The sequence below is a fragment of the Rhodamnia argentea genome, chromosome 8 (genome assembly GCF_020921035.1).
Source record: "Rhodamnia argentea isolate NSW1041297 chromosome 8, ASM2092103v1, whole genome shotgun sequence".
In the NCBI taxonomy this organism is placed as follows: Eukaryota; Viridiplantae; Streptophyta; class Magnoliopsida; order Myrtales; family Myrtaceae; genus Rhodamnia; species Rhodamnia argentea.
The window spans coordinates 29,562,083-29,578,983 of NC_063157.1; the positions used below are offsets into that span (position 1 = coordinate 29,562,083).

Consider the following 16,901-nt stretch of genomic DNA (forward strand, 5'->3'; position numbering starts at 1 on the left):
AAAAAAATATTTTATCAATCGCTTATTTTTCATAAAACGAATAGAGTCGCTATCATTCTCCATTCATCAAAACTTTGTAAATTTACCAAATTCAGTGAAAGCCCAAGAACCACAGTATTGGGGGAATCTATGTTGGGCATGGGCCGAGCTCGCCAAGAAACACGAGCTCAGTCCATGAGAGCTGAAGCTGGGTCTATCCATGGAGGTACCGGCCCAAGGGACGGAACAGCGCCACAGCAGGCAACCCATGTCTCTTGGCTCTCTCCTACCCTCTGCCTCTTGTCTCTCCATCGACGACGTCGCGATCCGCTGTGCAGAAGCAGAGCGAGTGCAGCGGGCGTGGGCGTTATGAGGGAGGTGAGGCTGAAACCCATCGAAGCGACCCCCGAGACCTTCGGGGAGTTCGGCCAAGTCATCGAGGCGGCCCCGGACGGCGACGAGTTCGGTCCTGAGGACGCTCAGCTCGACCTCAGTCGTGGAGTTCCCAGGTTTTTCTTTGCTATTTTCTTTGCTACCTCGTCCAAAACGCTCCGAAAGGCCTCGCTTGGTTCGCTCGAGAGTTGGAATCCGGCCCAAAGTAGATGTGTTGTTTCGTTTTGATGATCAGTAGGAATTTGCATACCCATATGCGAATTCATGGGGAGAAGTCAATTTTTGCTTGCTTATGCCGCGTCTGAGCTAGCCACGAAGTGTACCTGATACCTGTTTGATTAAATGTTTCTGTGGTCTCTCGAGGCAACCGGGCAACAGAATGAAAATCCTACCCCAAGGATCCTCATTTCATGTTCAATCTTTCAAACCAGTTGCTGTTCTATTGTGCAATGGTTATAGTTATCAGTAATTGACAAGTGACTTATTTACGTCGAAGGGTTTCCTCAACAGCTCCTTTTGCCATTGGTTGCTTCTTGAAAACTGTCTGATATGTCAAGCAGGAGACATTTGGAAGTTCGAGCGGTTTGCCAGATGGAGGAGGGAAATTGGGTGTGGTCTTGTTTAGTTGAATTTGAGTCCACTTTTAGTTCAAAATTTGCTGGTTTTAATCCTGGAGTGTTGCTGGAAGGAGAGGGATGAATACATTACTTGCTTTATATTTCCTTTTTTGCCAAGCAAATGCTCTGTTTTCCTTTTTTGTTTTTATGTTGATCCGACATATGGATTCTGAAAGGAGAGGGGTGGATGCACAACCACAAAGCTAGTCATGCCTCAAAATTTCATAATAAACTCTACTGGCTAGACAAGAATGTGCTGGATCTCTTTGTTAATTGGCAAAGGAAAAGGGGGAAGGCGATAAGAAATTTTTGGAGGAAGACGATAAGAAATTTTCTCAGATTCTGCAATCTTTATATTAATTTTGTCTTAGCATCCTTAAAAATGTCATTAAAGGAAGAGAATTGGATAACAATCTATGTGTACAAACATGTAGTAATTGATCTTGTTGTCTTCCCCGGCTGATGGCATATTTCATTGCCTTTATTGGTGCGTATATTATATTTCTTCAGTGGAAACTATGTCCGAATTATTCAGAGGAGTATATGCTGTAACAGGTTTTACATAATGCATATTGAAGATCGACCATTAAAGTTTTCCAATATAACACATCATGCCAGTGTGACCCAGTGTCTTGGTTCAATTGGTGGGCATGCTTGGTATCTCGGTGTAGCTAAACCCTCCATCGCAGCTCCTGGGGAAGTGACAGATGAAACTGCCGAAAACTTAAAGCAGTCTCGGTGTGGTCACTTCTATGTGCCTCCTGCTGTGGATGATGTGTCTGTGTTCAGAATTTCTGGTTCCAAATTTGTGAAGCTCCATCGCGGTACATGGCATGCTGGGCCCCTGTTTCAGGCAGACAAGATGGATTTCTACAACTTAGAACTGAGTAATACCAATGTGAGTTATCTTTTTCCTTGGATCCCTCTGTTATTTTCAATTCTTTTATGCCTCATTGAGCTATATGTGGATCGAGTTGTCAACGTTTTGGTGTCTAAATATCTCTGGCATAATGTTCATTTCCCATCAGATGCATGTGTCCACAATATATATACAAATGAGATACGCTACAGCACAGTTATCACGTGCCATGCAGGTGGTGGATCACACTCTTCACAACTTCAGGGAGGAGAATGGAGTTGTCTTCTTCATCGATGCGTAGCACTCTTGCCTTTATGCTTCTGGGTAAACGTCTGCTGCAGTGACACAGTGCCGCTATGGATGGAAGGGAGAAAAAAATGATTCCAAGCGCCAAATTTTTTGCATACTGAATAAGACTCTAGAAAGGTCAGGAGTCCGTACTGTACATTGTAAGTTCTCATTTTGAGATAAACTGATCACAACCACCATGTGTATGACAAGATGAATGATTCTGTCAATGTCGGTTCTTTTCCTTTGTCCTAATGGGGTCACTTTCATGTACATCTTTCGTATTTTTTTTTTTTTCAAAGAGGAAGACGGATGCTAGGAATATCAGACCGAGAAGGATGTACTAGCTCTCTGTCATCTACTCTTTACAGCCTATTCTCAACATCAAAACATGCTTCTTCACGAGGTTCTTCTATGTTTGCACCTGAATGATGATAGGATACTGTTGCCTGGTTGGATTTGAAGTGACGAAATTGAGGAATTGACTTTGGTTCATCGTCGCTTGCCATGATCACGAGGAATTAGGACAGCTCTAGCAGGCGTTTTAAGAGCACATTCCGAGAAGGCTTTGCACTTTGCTAAGTCTATGTTCTTCTCTCTACGGAATTATAAGCTGCATTTTCCTGCTTAAATTATCATGAAGTTAGGAGTCAACTCAGTGAGTAGGGTTGAGCGCGTACGAGTATTGTTGACCATATTTGTAAATCATGTATTAAAGAGACTGAAAATGTATTGAACGGAGATATTGGTTCGCGTCCACTGTTATCCACCGATTTATCACCTCTTAAGGATGTGAAATCTAAGGTACGGTCTCAAAGTGGTGGTGCGGTCGTGGTCAAGGAGCAGTACATACGGATGGATGGGCTGACGTTATATGCCTTTGTTATTAAAATAAAAAAAAAGCCAATAAAAAATCACCACATGTCGATGATGTGGATATAAATAAAAAGGCTAGTAATCTCATTTCTCCCCTCCTATTCCGTTCCCCGCACTCCGCCGGTGTCCGTGGTCCTCGAATTTCCAGATTTTCAAAAGCGATGACAATTCCACCGGTGGCCATGGCCCGAGCCACTCCCTTTCACGGCGGCTCACAGCGGCACCACCCACAAGCACACGTCGTGAGCGGCAAGGCTTGTTCATTGCAAGATGTAGAGCCATGCTGCTGCTCCTGCAAGCACACAAAGCAAGAACAACACGCGCAAGGCCAGCATAGGCAAGGCTGGACTAGAGGATTCCCTTTGGAGCCCATGCATCTCGTGGAGAGGATGCCAGTGAAGCATACGGAGCAAATCTGGGTTCACCATCTATCTACTGTTCAAGTCGATTGTTGCAGCAAAATGAGGTAGAGAAGTCAGGCAGCGAGCGTGGCCAAGGCTCGGTCATCAGCATCATCTAAACCCCTCCTCCGTCAAAACTTGGTCGCGAGCAACGTATGTGAAGAGGCGGCTTTACTCTCAACAGATCTGAAAATCTAGACGAATCTGACGAGAAAGACAAGATGGCAGGCGCTTGAACGCGTGGCCGTGGATGGAGGAGAGCTCCCCGGTGGCCGTCCGTGGCTGTGAATGGAGGAGACGAGAGAGCTCGCCAGTGACTGAATGGAGATGGGGAAGCTCGCGGGAATAGAGAGATTCCAACTAGATTTTCATTTTTTTAATATGTTTCAAGATCATCAACACATGTCAAGTTGTGATTGGGCTTAAGCAAAAATACATGCCACGTCAACCTAAGACGTGGCACTAGAGTCCACTCGCAGGAATGAGGCGTAGACCCTGCCTAAGCCTTCTCCTAACTAGGAGATTTTCCGCCATGAAAAAAAGTGGGGAAAGGAAAAATCGGGCCACGTTATGCGAGTCTGAAGAAGTCTCTAATAGCACCACGATGCAAATTGGTGCTGCAGAACAAGGATTAAAAAATGAATCAGAGTTTCCAATCAAATGTCGCTTCCTGGCATTAAGGTCACTCAGAGGACATATTCTCAGTTCAACCAAAGCAAATCCGGAAGAATGGAAAGCATGTACAGCTAGTTAACCAATAGAATGCATTGCTCCTCCAAAAAAATATTAGCAAATGGACCACCCAAGTTCGATAGTCCATGTCTATATTATGTACAACAGATATACTGGGAAAATTTGTGAGCTGTGAACTCACAGTAAACTATAAAATACGTAGGCCTACCTAATGCCATTCGAAACTATTTCCTACTCTCCCGCATCACTCCAAGTCAATGCTAGAGTTTTGAAATGGCTGACCTAGTGAAAATATCATAGACGGAAATCAGAATCTCAGCGCCTATCAAAATGATGATGAGCCACTCCAGAAAATCAGACTTCCTGTTTTGCAGGATTTCCTGAAGAAAGCGAATGTTATGCTGCAAAGAGAACGAGATGTCAGCTCCTAAGACACTTTGTCTAAATCTTCCTATTGACCAGCTTGAAATTCCATGACTACAAGGATAATACCTCTACAAACTTCAACTTGAAATCAAGACTTGCAAATCTCTGTGTTAACTCGAATTCGTCTCTCAGATATTCCCATATCTGAGCATATTTGGCATTCTTCCACGCAATATCTGATCTGAAAGGTCCATGGAGTCCCCAGCATTATGCAATGCACATAAGACCATAAAAGAATTGATTGAACTTGGATAAAGGCCATTAAAACGACAGTGAAGCTTAACTCGTTTTAAGCATCACAAATATTGCCAATGTCGTGTTCAAAGTTAAACCAAAGGTGTTATCACCAAAATCAATTGGATGAACAGCCGCACAAGTTACAAAAGAAGGCGGGAGAGAACTTGTGTATACTAATGGACCAAGAAAAGAAAGGGACTGTCGTTATGTGCGCCTCCTCATGGCTCTATTCTTTCCTTATGTGTATGTTTTAACAGAGGAAGATATTCTCTTGCTCAGGATCCTTCAGCTTTGACTATATCACCAACATACCGTCGAAGTCCATAACAGAAGCTCAAATTATCAAGCAACAAAGCGAATTTAAGCCACAGTAGAGATGATTGTCTCATAAACAATTTCAAGAATTGGGTGAGCGCATGTCTAGTCAATATCATTACCGTTCTAATATTTCTAAACAAATCTTCCCATTTCTTTGTTTCTCTAACTTATGGTGATTTCTTCAACTACAACACGAAAACTATGACCAGTTCCTATATTTAACTATCCAGACAAACTGTACATTATATGATCCTCAAAAGAGGTGATAGCAACCCAAGAGTCATGACCTTCTCAACCTATTATATAACAACAGAGCTGTTACCTCTCAAAAAGCCCGAGTTTAAGTATCACATCAGCAAGATTAGAATTTGCCTTCCCCACTAGCTGAAAAAGTTTCTTCCGATCCATCTCAAAAGTTCCAGTTTTCTCCATGCCACGATTGATGTCAGTAAATTCTGCAACCATCCCATCAACCTAAGGGAGGAGGAAAATGAACACGATAAACATAACTAAAAAACATTCACCAAGAGGGATTTTGCAGCTTATGTTAAGCTCACCTGTCGAACATAATAATCGAGGGCAATGCTTTGACCAAGAACACTACCAATGGTTCGGATCCCATCAATATTTAAGTACTGTAGCATAATAAAATCCAATCCCCCTTCCATCCATGTGCTTAATTTCGGCTTCTCTCTTACTTCATATTCTATTGTATCAGAAAATAAAGTTCAGATATCCTGAAGTCCAAGAGATTAGCAAATTACACAAATATGTTGAACTCCAAGAATAGTTAGCGTTGATGATAACAACCAAACTTTGTATTTCAGAAAAAAAGATGTCCATGTTAAAAATACAGAAAATAATGCCAAATTTTCAGCCTGCAGAGCAAGATAAGACGCCAAATACCAAAGGCTCAACAACTAGGAGAAGCCGTGCTACCGAAGTAGGGAAAACTCAGAGAAAACAAAACTGAGCGAGCAAGCTGAACGGATTCACATGACCAAACAAGATTTCATACAGCATGAAGATGCCACAGTTTATTCCTAACAAAACCAGGTTCTCCCCTGAGAGGGATGCAGCCTAAGGAGTTACAGAAGGCAGAACTCGGCATCTCCTTGAGCAATATAAAAGTTTTCTTCTTCATGTTTAACAATGGTTGCATGTATCTTGTATACTTTTACTTCAAACAACCAGTTTCGTTCCAAAGAACCTTTACATTGTGCTACCTAGACAAAGAAAAGGCTAAAATTTGTGCAGACATTCAAGCTCTGAAATGTGATGTTCAGCATTCTTAAATTAGTCACTAAAGTACACCTTCATAGCATTTTAAAATCAATCCAGAAAGATTAATCAACATTTAAATCAAACAAAATCTAACTCATCAGTGGGTATATTGAATCCAAATTATATGATGTTAAGATAAATCAAACTTGACAAGAACATTCTGGATATATGGGCTCACCATCTTTCCTCATTTCAGGAAGTAAACCTGAAGCATGTTTTTCAACAATTTTCAAGTAACCATCAACATCTTGTTCACGGACATTAAACAGCACAATGGATCCGTATTGAAAAACCACCATGTAACAGCAGTCACTTCCGCTTAAGCAAGCACCCAATCCCTGAAAGTGAGAATAACCTCGCCTTAAGCGAAAGATAAGATATTACAAGCATTTGCAATGCAACAGTCTCTCAAACATCAGATCTATTATCCAAGGTAAATTCTTGTAGTATAAATTTCCAACATTTTGGAAGAAATAGGCAATTTCAATCCTGAACAATGAGAAAGGCAACTTCCTATGCACATTCTCCAATCAGCAAAGTTTAGTTCAACCACTGAATGTCCAAGTGGAAAAAAACTGCAGGATTTCCTCATTGTCTTACCAGCATCTAAGAATTCTAGCATACAGAGGAAAGATCTTAACTTCTATTCAAAAATTTCTCAAGAACTATTTTCCTTCAATGAGATATTGGGAAACAACACCAAAATATTCTCTGATCTTTCTTCAGCAACTCACTACGTACAAAGGGTGTCGACAACAAATGGTCATGTATTCGAGGATTTCAACAGTTCGGCGAGATTTCAACAGAAAAAGACTATTAATCAGAAGTGGGATAGGCGACTTACATCCACATTAGAAAGATTGCCAAACTTAAGGACCACGTAATTTGTCATACGAGATGCTGGAGGGATAAAATTGGCTTTGTTCTGATCCACTAAGCTCCTCAAGTCCACACTGCAAAAAAGAGGAGCACAAATTTCAACAAAAAATCTGGAAACAATTGAGACAACAAGTTCAATTAAGACAATTCAACCAGCCCACACAGACAAGGAATCCGCAAAAACAGTGGAAGATTCAGATTTCAAAAGACGATTGCTCACTAGTCTATGAAGCTTCACATTTGGTTCTTTGAGCGAAGAACGGTCTCAGACATAGTTCACCACTTTTCTTGGTTAGAAAGACAAGTCATCCTTTTCTATGCCGCCTGTACTGTATCACATGGAAAGTGAAACTCTCTTCCGCAAAGAAAGCTCAAAGAATAGTTTCAATATATTTCAGAACTTGTGTGCTTCAATTCCCTAGATGCAGTCCATTTTCCCAACTCCTTAATGATTTGCTCCTTTTCTCCTTCCTGATCACATTGACCAACTTATAGCAAACACCTAACTTCTCCAGTCTCCACTTTGCAGCATCTCCATTCTTGACTCCAGGAAACACAAGCATTCGGTGAGCGCACTCGTACGTCCAGGATGACTATCGAAATTCATTCGCAAGCTAATATAACTCAAAGTCAAAAGGAAAAATGAAAACGAAAATGCAATTTCTGCCATTCGTATTGGCCTATCATATCCTGCCTAATCCACCCAAACTGAACATCCAAAGCTAAGTCAATTAAGTTACAAGCTGCAGAAACACGCAACAAGAGGGCACCAATAAAATAGCCAATTAGAAGAAGAGAGACAAAGGGAAAAGCAGACCTGGTGGAGAAAAAATAAGCTCTAACAGGTATAGAAGGCTTCGCGTCCTCTTCAACAACTCCAATCTCTTCGCTCTCGATTTCGCCGACCACCTCGGAGCACGAGACTGGCTCGTTCCACTCCAGCGTGTGAGCCGAGTTCACCGACGAGATGCATTTCGCGGCGAGACGACCGAAATCCGAATCGAAGTCGCGACTCGTCCTCAAGTACTTGACGGCGGAAGAGGTGATGGAGGACGCCGGCGGAGTTAGGGTTTTGGAGACAGAGAATGCGCGCAGCTGATATTGAGGAGGAGGAGGAGGATGAAGAAGGGCAACGAAGCGAGGGCTGGGCTTAGCGAGACTAAAGAAGAGGGAGCGGATCGGCGCCGCCGGGAAGCGGAGGGAGGCCGGCGGGGAAGGAGATGAGAGAGAAGGGAGGAAGCGCATGGTCTTCAAGGCGCGAGAGTCGATTGCTCTCCTCATTTTGGGTTTGTCGCGGACGACATTCCCTGATTTTTCAGGTAACTTGATCACATACATACATAAGGTATATAGGGGATTAAAAAGTAATGTTTTTCCCGCTGTAATAATTTTTTACTATTGCTATAAAATTCCAGTGTCTCCTTGTTATTGGGAAGTTCCAGTGTTCCAATAACTCATCCAACTAAGTACAATTTTGGAAATGTTTAATTAAGAACGTTGGATCCAAAATAAGGTACGTCAATTCTTCTACTTTATGAAACTGTGATTCTCATATCTAAAAGTGATGATTTCGGATCTCTAACAATCCACACACAGGAACAAAAAGGAGAAACGATAGCGAAAGGAAGAAAAAAGATCAAATCTTTCTAGAAAAACAGAAAGAGAAGAAGAAGAAAGTTTCACAGCAACCGAACACCCCACAACAGAAATTTCTCCACCCTCATTTTCAGCAGATTTTGCTGGAAAATGGCATGAGAAAACGATGGGAAAACAAATTGCGCTCGAGGGGAGGCTATCAAAGAAAGGGAGGGGAATCCAAGGGACAAGTTCCCCACCATCGTCAGCCCTTCCTGGCGATGGTGGGGCGGCGGCGGCGGTGAGGGCTTTGTAGCCCTCGAACCACTAGTTCTATGGTTTTTATAGCTCATTTTTAAGTTAATTTAAATAAAAAATATATTAAAAATCAAATTCGGACTAAAAGGACGTTTTAGCCGCATCATCGCCACATAAGAGAGAGAAAACATTAAAAAAATTTATGTCAATATTTTTCATTAGCCAAATTAGACGAAATTAACTTAAAGACATGATTGCATCAATTTGATAAGTTTTAGAACTCAATTGCATTTTTTGTAAGTTTTAGGACTCAATTACATTTTGGTGACAAGTTTTATGACTTCTAATAATTTTTTTTTTTTTTACTTTAACCTGACGGTGGTATTCGGAAAAAATGCAGCATGAATTAGAATTCGGTCATGCATAATAAGTACATGTTTTTTTTTTTTTTTTGGTCAGAATAATAAGTACTTGTTTTACCACTAATGGATATGATAAGATTTGAAATCCAAAGATTTTGCTATGCCCTATTTATTGTTTGGTAAATGGCACTAATGAAGTCGGATATTTGTATATCACATCCTCTATTTCGTATGAACGAAGGAGAAGGAGACGTAAATGGTAGGGTTTATTTTGAAAATCTGTCCCCCGTTTTTTGAAAATTAAAAAGATTTTTTTAAAGTTTGAATTTGTTCATTCAAAATCTAGGTTCTTCTACTTCGTTTTTATTTATTGACTTCTTTTTTTTTGTCTTTATTTTTGTTTCTCTTTTTCCCTTCCATCATTCCTTAACAATGATTTTACTAAATAATAAACTATACTAATATACCTAAAGTATGTAACCTAATATATTGTAGAATTGCAAGAAGTACATATTTTTAATAAAAATAGGGATACTTAAAAATGAAAATTGTTGTTTTATTTTCGTTTTGCATTTTTTATATTAGAATCCAAATGTTGTTTATTCGTAATTATTATTTTAATTTTATTTCCGTAATAAATTTGTTATTTGAGAAAAGTAGCTTTTATATGATGGATATAAAAATTTCCTATCCAACTTTGTCCCGCCAAATCATGGAATACTTTTATCTGGGCTATATGCATGGTATATTTGACATTATCTTGTCTTGGAAAGAAACCAAATCCTATACCTTTTTTTTTCAATCGTGGCTACCGATATAGCTTTTCTACATTAAGTTGAATGTCATTGATATGTGATCTTTGTTAATGGGACTCCTCTAAATTGAGGGATCTGCAAAATAAGGAGTAGTTAGAATCGATTTTTTGGGAGCCTGTATGTTGAGGATGGGATTTTTTGACAAATGGGTTTTTTTTTTGGGTAATGCAATGTGTTTCTATAGTGAACTTTAGTGAGAAATTTAGCAGAGAACCCTTGCAATACTCTCAGCCTACCTGAGGGATCAGACAAGGCAATCCACTTCTTTCCTTGTTTGTTCATAATCATGGCTAATGTACTTCCTCATTCCATGAACAGAATAGCAGAGGATGGTGGAATTACAGCTGAATAGATTTTGCCCAATTTTATCTGATCTGTTGTTTGCATACGAGTATATATTATTTTTGGATGGGAAGATAATAAATAATGTCGGGATCTAGTAGTTGTTCTAAATCAATATTGCTTCGCTACAAGCCAAGCCATTAATCTGAATAATTCTGGAATTTGTTTCAGTAATGGTTGCCTGCAAAATCTTAGAAGAAATATGGCTTAGGAGTCGAGAGTACCAAAAATTGAGAAAATGGGGAAATGCTTAAGTATACCTTCTAATTGGCAAGGATGAACATGAAATTGGAAGGTTGAAAAGAGAAGCTCATATCTAAAGCTGGCAATGAGATCCGGATCAATCCATTTTCAGGATCCTAGCATCCATTTGTAAAGCTATGAGCATAAAATGGCTTTCTTTTGATGAAAAGAGAGTGAATCCAAGTCTGGCATGCGCAGGAAGAAGCGGGAGATCCTATAAACTAGAAAAGATGGTGGTGGACTTGATTCATAGACCTCATCATTTTCAGCAAGGCCATGCAGGGCAAAAGGCAAGCATGGACACTTTAACAATCCCCTCGGCCTAGGATTCATAGACCTCATCACTTTCAACAACGCCATGTAGGGCAAAAGTAAGTATGGACACTTTCACAATCCCCTCGGCCCAGGAGTTGTTTGTTAAAATGAATTTGATTAATGGGAGATGGAAACACAATCATGGACAACAAGAGAGAGAGTATATGTGCTCTGACATCGTGTTAGAAAATTCAATTCAAAAACTTAAGCTAATAGATGGAGGGAGACCACGTGAATATAAAGAGCATATATGACTCGTTATCGAGATATGTGGGACAACAACTTCAACACTTCAAAGATAGGTGGTTGAAAGGTGGCCTAACTGGAGGATCTACGAACCAAGGAGATCCTATAAGAGTGGCAGAGTTAATCACCAGGAGGATAGAGCCTGGGAAGAGCATATGCTGAATGGCTTATAAGAAGAGCACATCGTGATTGAAGTATTGACTATTCCCCTTCGCCATATTCCTGGGAAAGACAAAACTAGTGTGGGCGGGTCACAAATCAGGAGCAGACTCAGTAAAAAGTGAGAACGATCGAAGAGAGAGACGGTCCTCCAGCACAGCACAAACCAATCATCTTCCACCCTTTTAGACCCTAGGGACCTTTTGGCCGAAGATTAGGAAATTTGAACACCCAAACGAAAATTTGACTCTTCTTGTGGAGTGTGTGTCAAAACACAATGCCCCCGCAAGAGAATTTATATAAGAAAGGCCTTCCTTGCTCGACCCACTCTACCCTTTGTGCCAAAGACACCCTGAAACCACAAAGCATCTCCTCCTGTTACACAACTAGGAAAAGGAAATACGGTCGGATCCGAGAATAAACATCCGGATCTCGAGCTAGGAAATCGCTGGAATGGATAAACAGGTGATTCAATTCTTTGATTCAAGAGTGAACTCGCCATCGTGGATCAAGCTTCCTGGTGTTTTGTGGCTGTCGAGACCCTCTTTTCCAATGCGGTCGAGGAAAGGACGAGTTTTAGAGTCCATGCCCAAAAGGCAGGCCAATGACCCTCAATTAGGCGTGTTCGGCAGCCCACCAACTTTGTTCGAAAGTGTTGGATGGTGCAATGAAATGTTTACTTTGACAAAAAGAAATTCAAATTTTATCCGTTGACTTTAGCAATCAAAAATGAAATTTGATTACTAAGCAAGAGGATTTCAAACATTCTTTCTTAGGACAAGAAAGTTCACCTTGAGTAAGTAAATTTTGTGTTCGCGGACTTCCCGCTTATGCAACGGAAGTCGAAACTCGAACATTGATGAGAACATGAGAATATTTACAATTTGTAGTGTGTGGGTCGCACTTTCATAACTTAATCATTGAGACAGCTGTGGATGTAGACAGAAAAAAAAGTTGGGAATGTAAAAGTTCTGAGCCTTGTATGAAATGTCGAATGATTATCATTAATTCAAGGGGTGGGGGCATGGAGATCTAGCTATGTGGAGACCCATCAAACTAAATGTCAAATTTAGCCAATGATTACTTCGCTCAAAGCTTCCAAATAAGCGCAAAACGACCCATTGAAGTAATTAGGCGATATTCTCATTTGTGACAAGCATTTCTTACTCAATCGTGCATGACAACTTATATTAAGATGAGACATGTTAAACGTGATTGTATGAGTCAAATTCAAATCTCTCTCTCGCAAACCCTAAAATTGTAGGTAGCCTTTGAATCCACAAATGTCACCATATAAAGACAAACTGGCCCAACATCAAAGTCATTTTAACTATAAGCTGCACTGACAAGAGTAGCTGGACATGGACTTCTGTGTACGTGCCAATTTTGACTTCCTTTATGATGGAAATTGGGACTTCACGACCCATTGACTAATCCAGTTGACTATGAGCCCCGTTGACTATAAAGGAAAAGTCTTCCTCACAGCTGTATCTGATGGCCTTTTTAGAACCTTCTTTTGTCCAAATTAAATAGAATTCCGTTTTTTTCCTTGTGGCCCAAGTCGAATTAAACTATTCAATGCTCGCACTGTGTGAACTAGTCTGACCTTCCTGGCCTTATATAACCCTTCACCAGTCAGCTCATCACTTCAATCTCCCTTCTGGTTGACTCCTCTCTCTCTCTCTCTCTCTCTCTCTCTCTCTCTCTCTCTCACTACCCTGCAACAATATCTCTAGTTTGCTACAGAGCAATGGACAACAGAGCAATGAAAGAACAGCACAAGGAGACACCACCACCACCACCACCACCACCACCACCACCATCATCATCATCATCAAAGAAGAGAAGAATGGCGAGAGTCCCACCGAAGAGAGGGCAGATCAAAGCGAGGATCTTCAAATCGTTGGTCAAGAAAGTGAAGGAATTGGCATCCATGGCTTCTGCGAAGCAGAGCAGAGGACGTAGCTGTTGGTGTAGCCGAAGCAGCAAGTTGGCGTCGATGACTTCCCTCGAAGACCCTTAAATTACAATCTCAATTCCCCTCATGTAACTCTATAAGTGGTTGATTCGTATGTCTGACCCAGATTAGCCCTCAAGACCGGTGGTCTTTGAATCCCCGGCGAAAATCGAGAACGCTTCGAGTAGAAATCCAGATACAGAGTACTATTGTCATCGCGCGATAGCGGAAATCCAGCATAAGAAGATGCACTGATATCCTTTCCTCTTGCGAAGGAAGAGTCGGCCAATTCGGAGCGAAGCCAGCAATTTGCGTTTTGCGTGAGAAAATAATCACGGAATTGGAGTAATTCGAGTTGTTGTAAAAGCTTTTAGTGAAAAAGGCCAGTTGAATCAGATTGTATACGTTGACTGTAGCAATGCAAGATGGAATTTGATCGCCGTTTTCTCTAGCTCAAATTGTTCCTTTTCCGAACAAGGAAGTTCATCTTGAGTTAAGTAAATCTCGTGCTCATAAACTTCGTGCTAACCTCACGGACATCGGAAAATGAAACTCGGATTAGATGGTTTGAACATGAGATTATTGACAACTTGCACTGTGTAGCTCGCACATATTTCAATTCCTTAATCGGTAAATCGGTGTTTTGAGACTAGTATTCAAAATTGCCAATTCTTTTGATGTATGTAAATCATCCCGTCTCACGAAATAACCCGCATGTACTCTGACTATACTCTCAATAAAAGACTCAATTATTAGAACACTAGATCTATAACATCTACAGCCAACCTCAATGGTTTCATTCAGTTGTTGCTATAAGTGAAAAAAAGAAAGAAAAAGAAACCAATGACTATTTGAACTTTCTTTGCTTAACATCGTCTTTAATGACCGAAGTTTCCATCTACAAAAGACGATTATCAATAAAAAGATCTACTTTTTTGGTTTAGTTATATGTGTGGTAAGTGTCCTAAAATTTGTTGAGAAAGTGCGATTGAATGCTAAAACTTTCAATAAGTGCAATTAAATCCTAAAACTTATCAAATTGGTGCGATCAAGTCCTTTTATTAACTTCATCCAATTTGACTAATGAAAAATGTCAACGTGGCTTTTACTATTATTTTATTTGTACTATTTGGCGCTAACGTTAACTAAAGCACTAAAACGATTGCATTTTAATTCGAATCCTAGTAGTTATACCAAATCTTAATTATATTAGGTCGAAAAATCCAAAAAAATTCCCAAAAGAAAAGAAAATTTGAAAAAAAAAACTAAAAGTTAAAAGAAAAAGAAAACTAAAAAGTATATGATGCTATACCATCACTAGTAGGCATTGGCGATAGCCGACAGGTCGTCATTAGAATTGGGAGAGGGCTGCGACCCTCTCGTAGATCTGGTTGATGGTCTCCGGCCCTCGCCCACGTATGGGTAGGGTCAGCAAACCCCCACTCACCGGCCATCGCTGACGTTATGTTGGAACTGTACTTGCGGATTTGACTTCCTTTGCTTCTTTCCAAAATTTTGGAAATTCATGAACCATTGACTGCCGACCAAGCTGACAATGAGGCCATTGACTAAAAAGACAAGTCTCCCTCCCTGTTGAGGAAAGATGGACAATCAAGTCCCAGAATCCCACTTTAGAAATCGATTTATAATTGAACCAGCAAATATTTTATTTCAAAAAAAAAAAAGTGGACAGCTGTATCTGTTTGCTTTTTAGAACCTTCTTTTGTCTAAATTAAATTTCTTCCTTGGTCTAAATTAACCCTTTATTTATTTATTTTTTGGGCCCAAGTCAATTTAACTATTCATGTCCCCTCTGTGTGAAATGTTCTAACCATCCTGGCTTATATAGGACTTTTTTCGAAAATGGATAAAAAAAATTATCGAATTAGGTCAATTTTTTTTATTTACCGATTTGGGCCTGTGCGGCACTATGACTACCGCGTGGGGCTCATGCAGCATTTAGGTTGCCGCAACGGGGCCGCATGGTAGCCACACCGCCGCTCGGGGCCCACGCAGCAACAAGACTGCCGCACGGGCCATGTGGCAAGCCTTTATCAAGCTCCCGAGAAAGGTGCTCTTAGGCAGGCGCTCATGAGTGCACATTCGGTTTTGCTATAAAGTAAAGCTGATCCTCCCTCGCCTTGCCTCATTTTCTCCGGTCGAAGACGATCCTCCAATGAAGATGATCCTCCCTCGCCTCATTTTCTTCCTTGTTGGCATTCATTTTTCGTTGCTCTCGTTCTTTTTCCCTTGCCCTCATTCTCTCTCACTCGGTACTTTCTCTTCATCATCCTCTCTCGCTCATTGAAAGAGATCTCCCCTCGCCTCAAGCGCTTTTATCGGTATTAAATATTATTTTTTAATGTAATTTTATTTTATTTATATGTTGTTAGTAATATGTTTTTATTTTAATGTTAATATTTTCGTAATGTTTAAATTAATTTGTGAATTTTTTATTTAGCAGGATTTGAGATAAAAGCAAAGTCGACCTCCTCACTCGGTGCTTTCTCTTGGTAGTTTGAGCTTCTCATTCGGTGCGTGCTCTTCCTCGGCAGTTTGAGGTAAGTTTCAGTGTAGTTATTATTATTATTTTTTTTCAGTTTCTTAGGTACGGATTTATTTATTTTGTTATTATTTATACATGAATCGTCTATGTTACTTATAGGTTGTTAGTGATATGTTTTAATTTTTCGTTAATGTTTTGGTAATAGTTATAATATTTTTTGTATTTTTATGTTCTTTATGGATTGCTATGGGCTTTTTTGAAAAATAGGGTAAAAAAATATTTACAAATTTTGGTATTCTTTAAAAATATTTACCGATTTGATAACGAGAAAGGGCTATTAAAAAAAGAAATGAATATGGACATTTATTTCATTTGTTATATTGATAGTTATAATGTTAATTTGTTAATGTGTAGGGGAAAATATTTATTAAATTTTAGAAGTAAAATAATTTGTAATTTCTTTATTTAGTAGAATGTCATCTACATCTTTTACGACTGTGCACTAGGGAGGTAGAATATTACAAAATAAATATGGACATGATTATGAAGGTGGACTATATACTATGTTCGAGTTTGGAAACATATCCATATTTGATAAATTACATGCTACGATTGAACATGAGTTGAATATAACAGAAAATCAGTATATTCATAGTCCGATGTATAAAAACCCGGTTCTAACATGCGGTTGTGTTATATATGACATTGTGGAGGTACATAATGATGCTACGGTTAGGATGATCTAGTAGTTTGCACTTTGGTGTGGTTCTATGGGTTTTTTACAGTTTAGACAATGTAGATAAATATCAAATGATAAATGATTCAACTAGGGGAGGTTCCAATGTTGGTAAAGATAACGTTGGTGTGGATATC

General features: G+C 39.8%; 2 protein-coding genes across 3 annotated transcripts; one reads left to right on the forward strand and one right to left on the reverse strand.

Moving 5' to 3' along the window:
- The first annotated feature begins 221 nt into the window (after positions 1-221).
- On the forward strand, positions 222-2,536 carry LOC115754079. Of its 2 annotated transcripts, none has more exons than XM_048284380.1 (3): positions 222-488; positions 1,545-1,887; positions 2,066-2,536. In XM_048284380.1, the coding sequence occupies exons 1-3, from the start codon at positions 349-351 to the stop codon at positions 2,147-2,149; spliced, it is 567 nt and encodes a 188-aa protein (XP_048140337.1). In that variant the 5' UTR covers positions 222-348; the 3' UTR covers positions 2,150-2,536. The 2 variants fall into 2 exon arrangements, with proteins under 2 accessions (XP_048140337.1, XP_030548858.1); XM_030692998.2 differs by having other exon boundaries at positions 225-488; positions 2,084-2,536.
- Positions 2,537-4,154: 1,618 nt separating this feature from the next.
- LOC115754078 (protein RETARDED ROOT GROWTH-LIKE) lies at positions 4,155-8,559 on the reverse strand. The gene is made up of 7 exons (XM_030692997.2): positions 8,068-8,559; positions 7,216-7,324; positions 6,550-6,709; positions 5,645-5,793; positions 5,410-5,561; positions 4,599-4,713; positions 4,155-4,507 (listed from the first exon to the last, which is right to left on the reverse strand). The coding sequence occupies exons 1-7, from the start codon at positions 8,529-8,531 to the stop codon at positions 4,367-4,369; spliced, it is 1,290 nt and encodes a 429-aa protein (XP_030548857.1). The 5' UTR covers positions 8,532-8,559; the 3' UTR covers positions 4,155-4,366.
- Between the last annotated feature and the right edge of the window lie 8,342 nt (positions 8,560-16,901).

What these genes read in the sequence shown, in the direction of transcription:
- LOC115754079 (XM_048284380.1), top strand. Translation starts at nt 349, where the DNA reads ATGAGGGAGGTGAGGCTGAAACCCATCGAAGCGACCCCCGAGACCTTC. An exon ending in CTCAGTCGTGGAGTTCCCAG is followed by an intron (nt 489 to 1,544) that starts GTTTTTCTTTGC and finishes ATGCTGTAACAG; the next exon opens with GTTTTACATAATGCATATTG. An exon ending in TAGAACTGAGTAATACCAAT is followed by an intron (nt 1,888 to 2,065) that starts GTGAGTTATCTT and finishes GCTACAGCACAG; the next exon opens with TTATCACGTGCCATGCAGGT.
- LOC115754078 (XM_030692997.2), bottom strand. Translation starts at nt 8,531, where the DNA reads ATGAGGAGAGCAATCGACTCTCGCGCCTTGAAGACCATGCGCTTCCTC. An exon ending in GCAATCTTTCTAATGTGGAT is followed by an intron (nt 6,710 to 7,215) that starts GTAAGTCGCCTA and finishes TCTCACTTTCAG; the next exon opens with GGATTGGGTGCTTGCTTAAG. An exon ending in TCCTGAAATGAGGAAAGATG is followed by an intron (nt 5,794 to 6,549) that starts GTGAGCCCATAT and finishes CTGATACAATAG; the next exon opens with AATATGAAGTAAGAGAGAAG.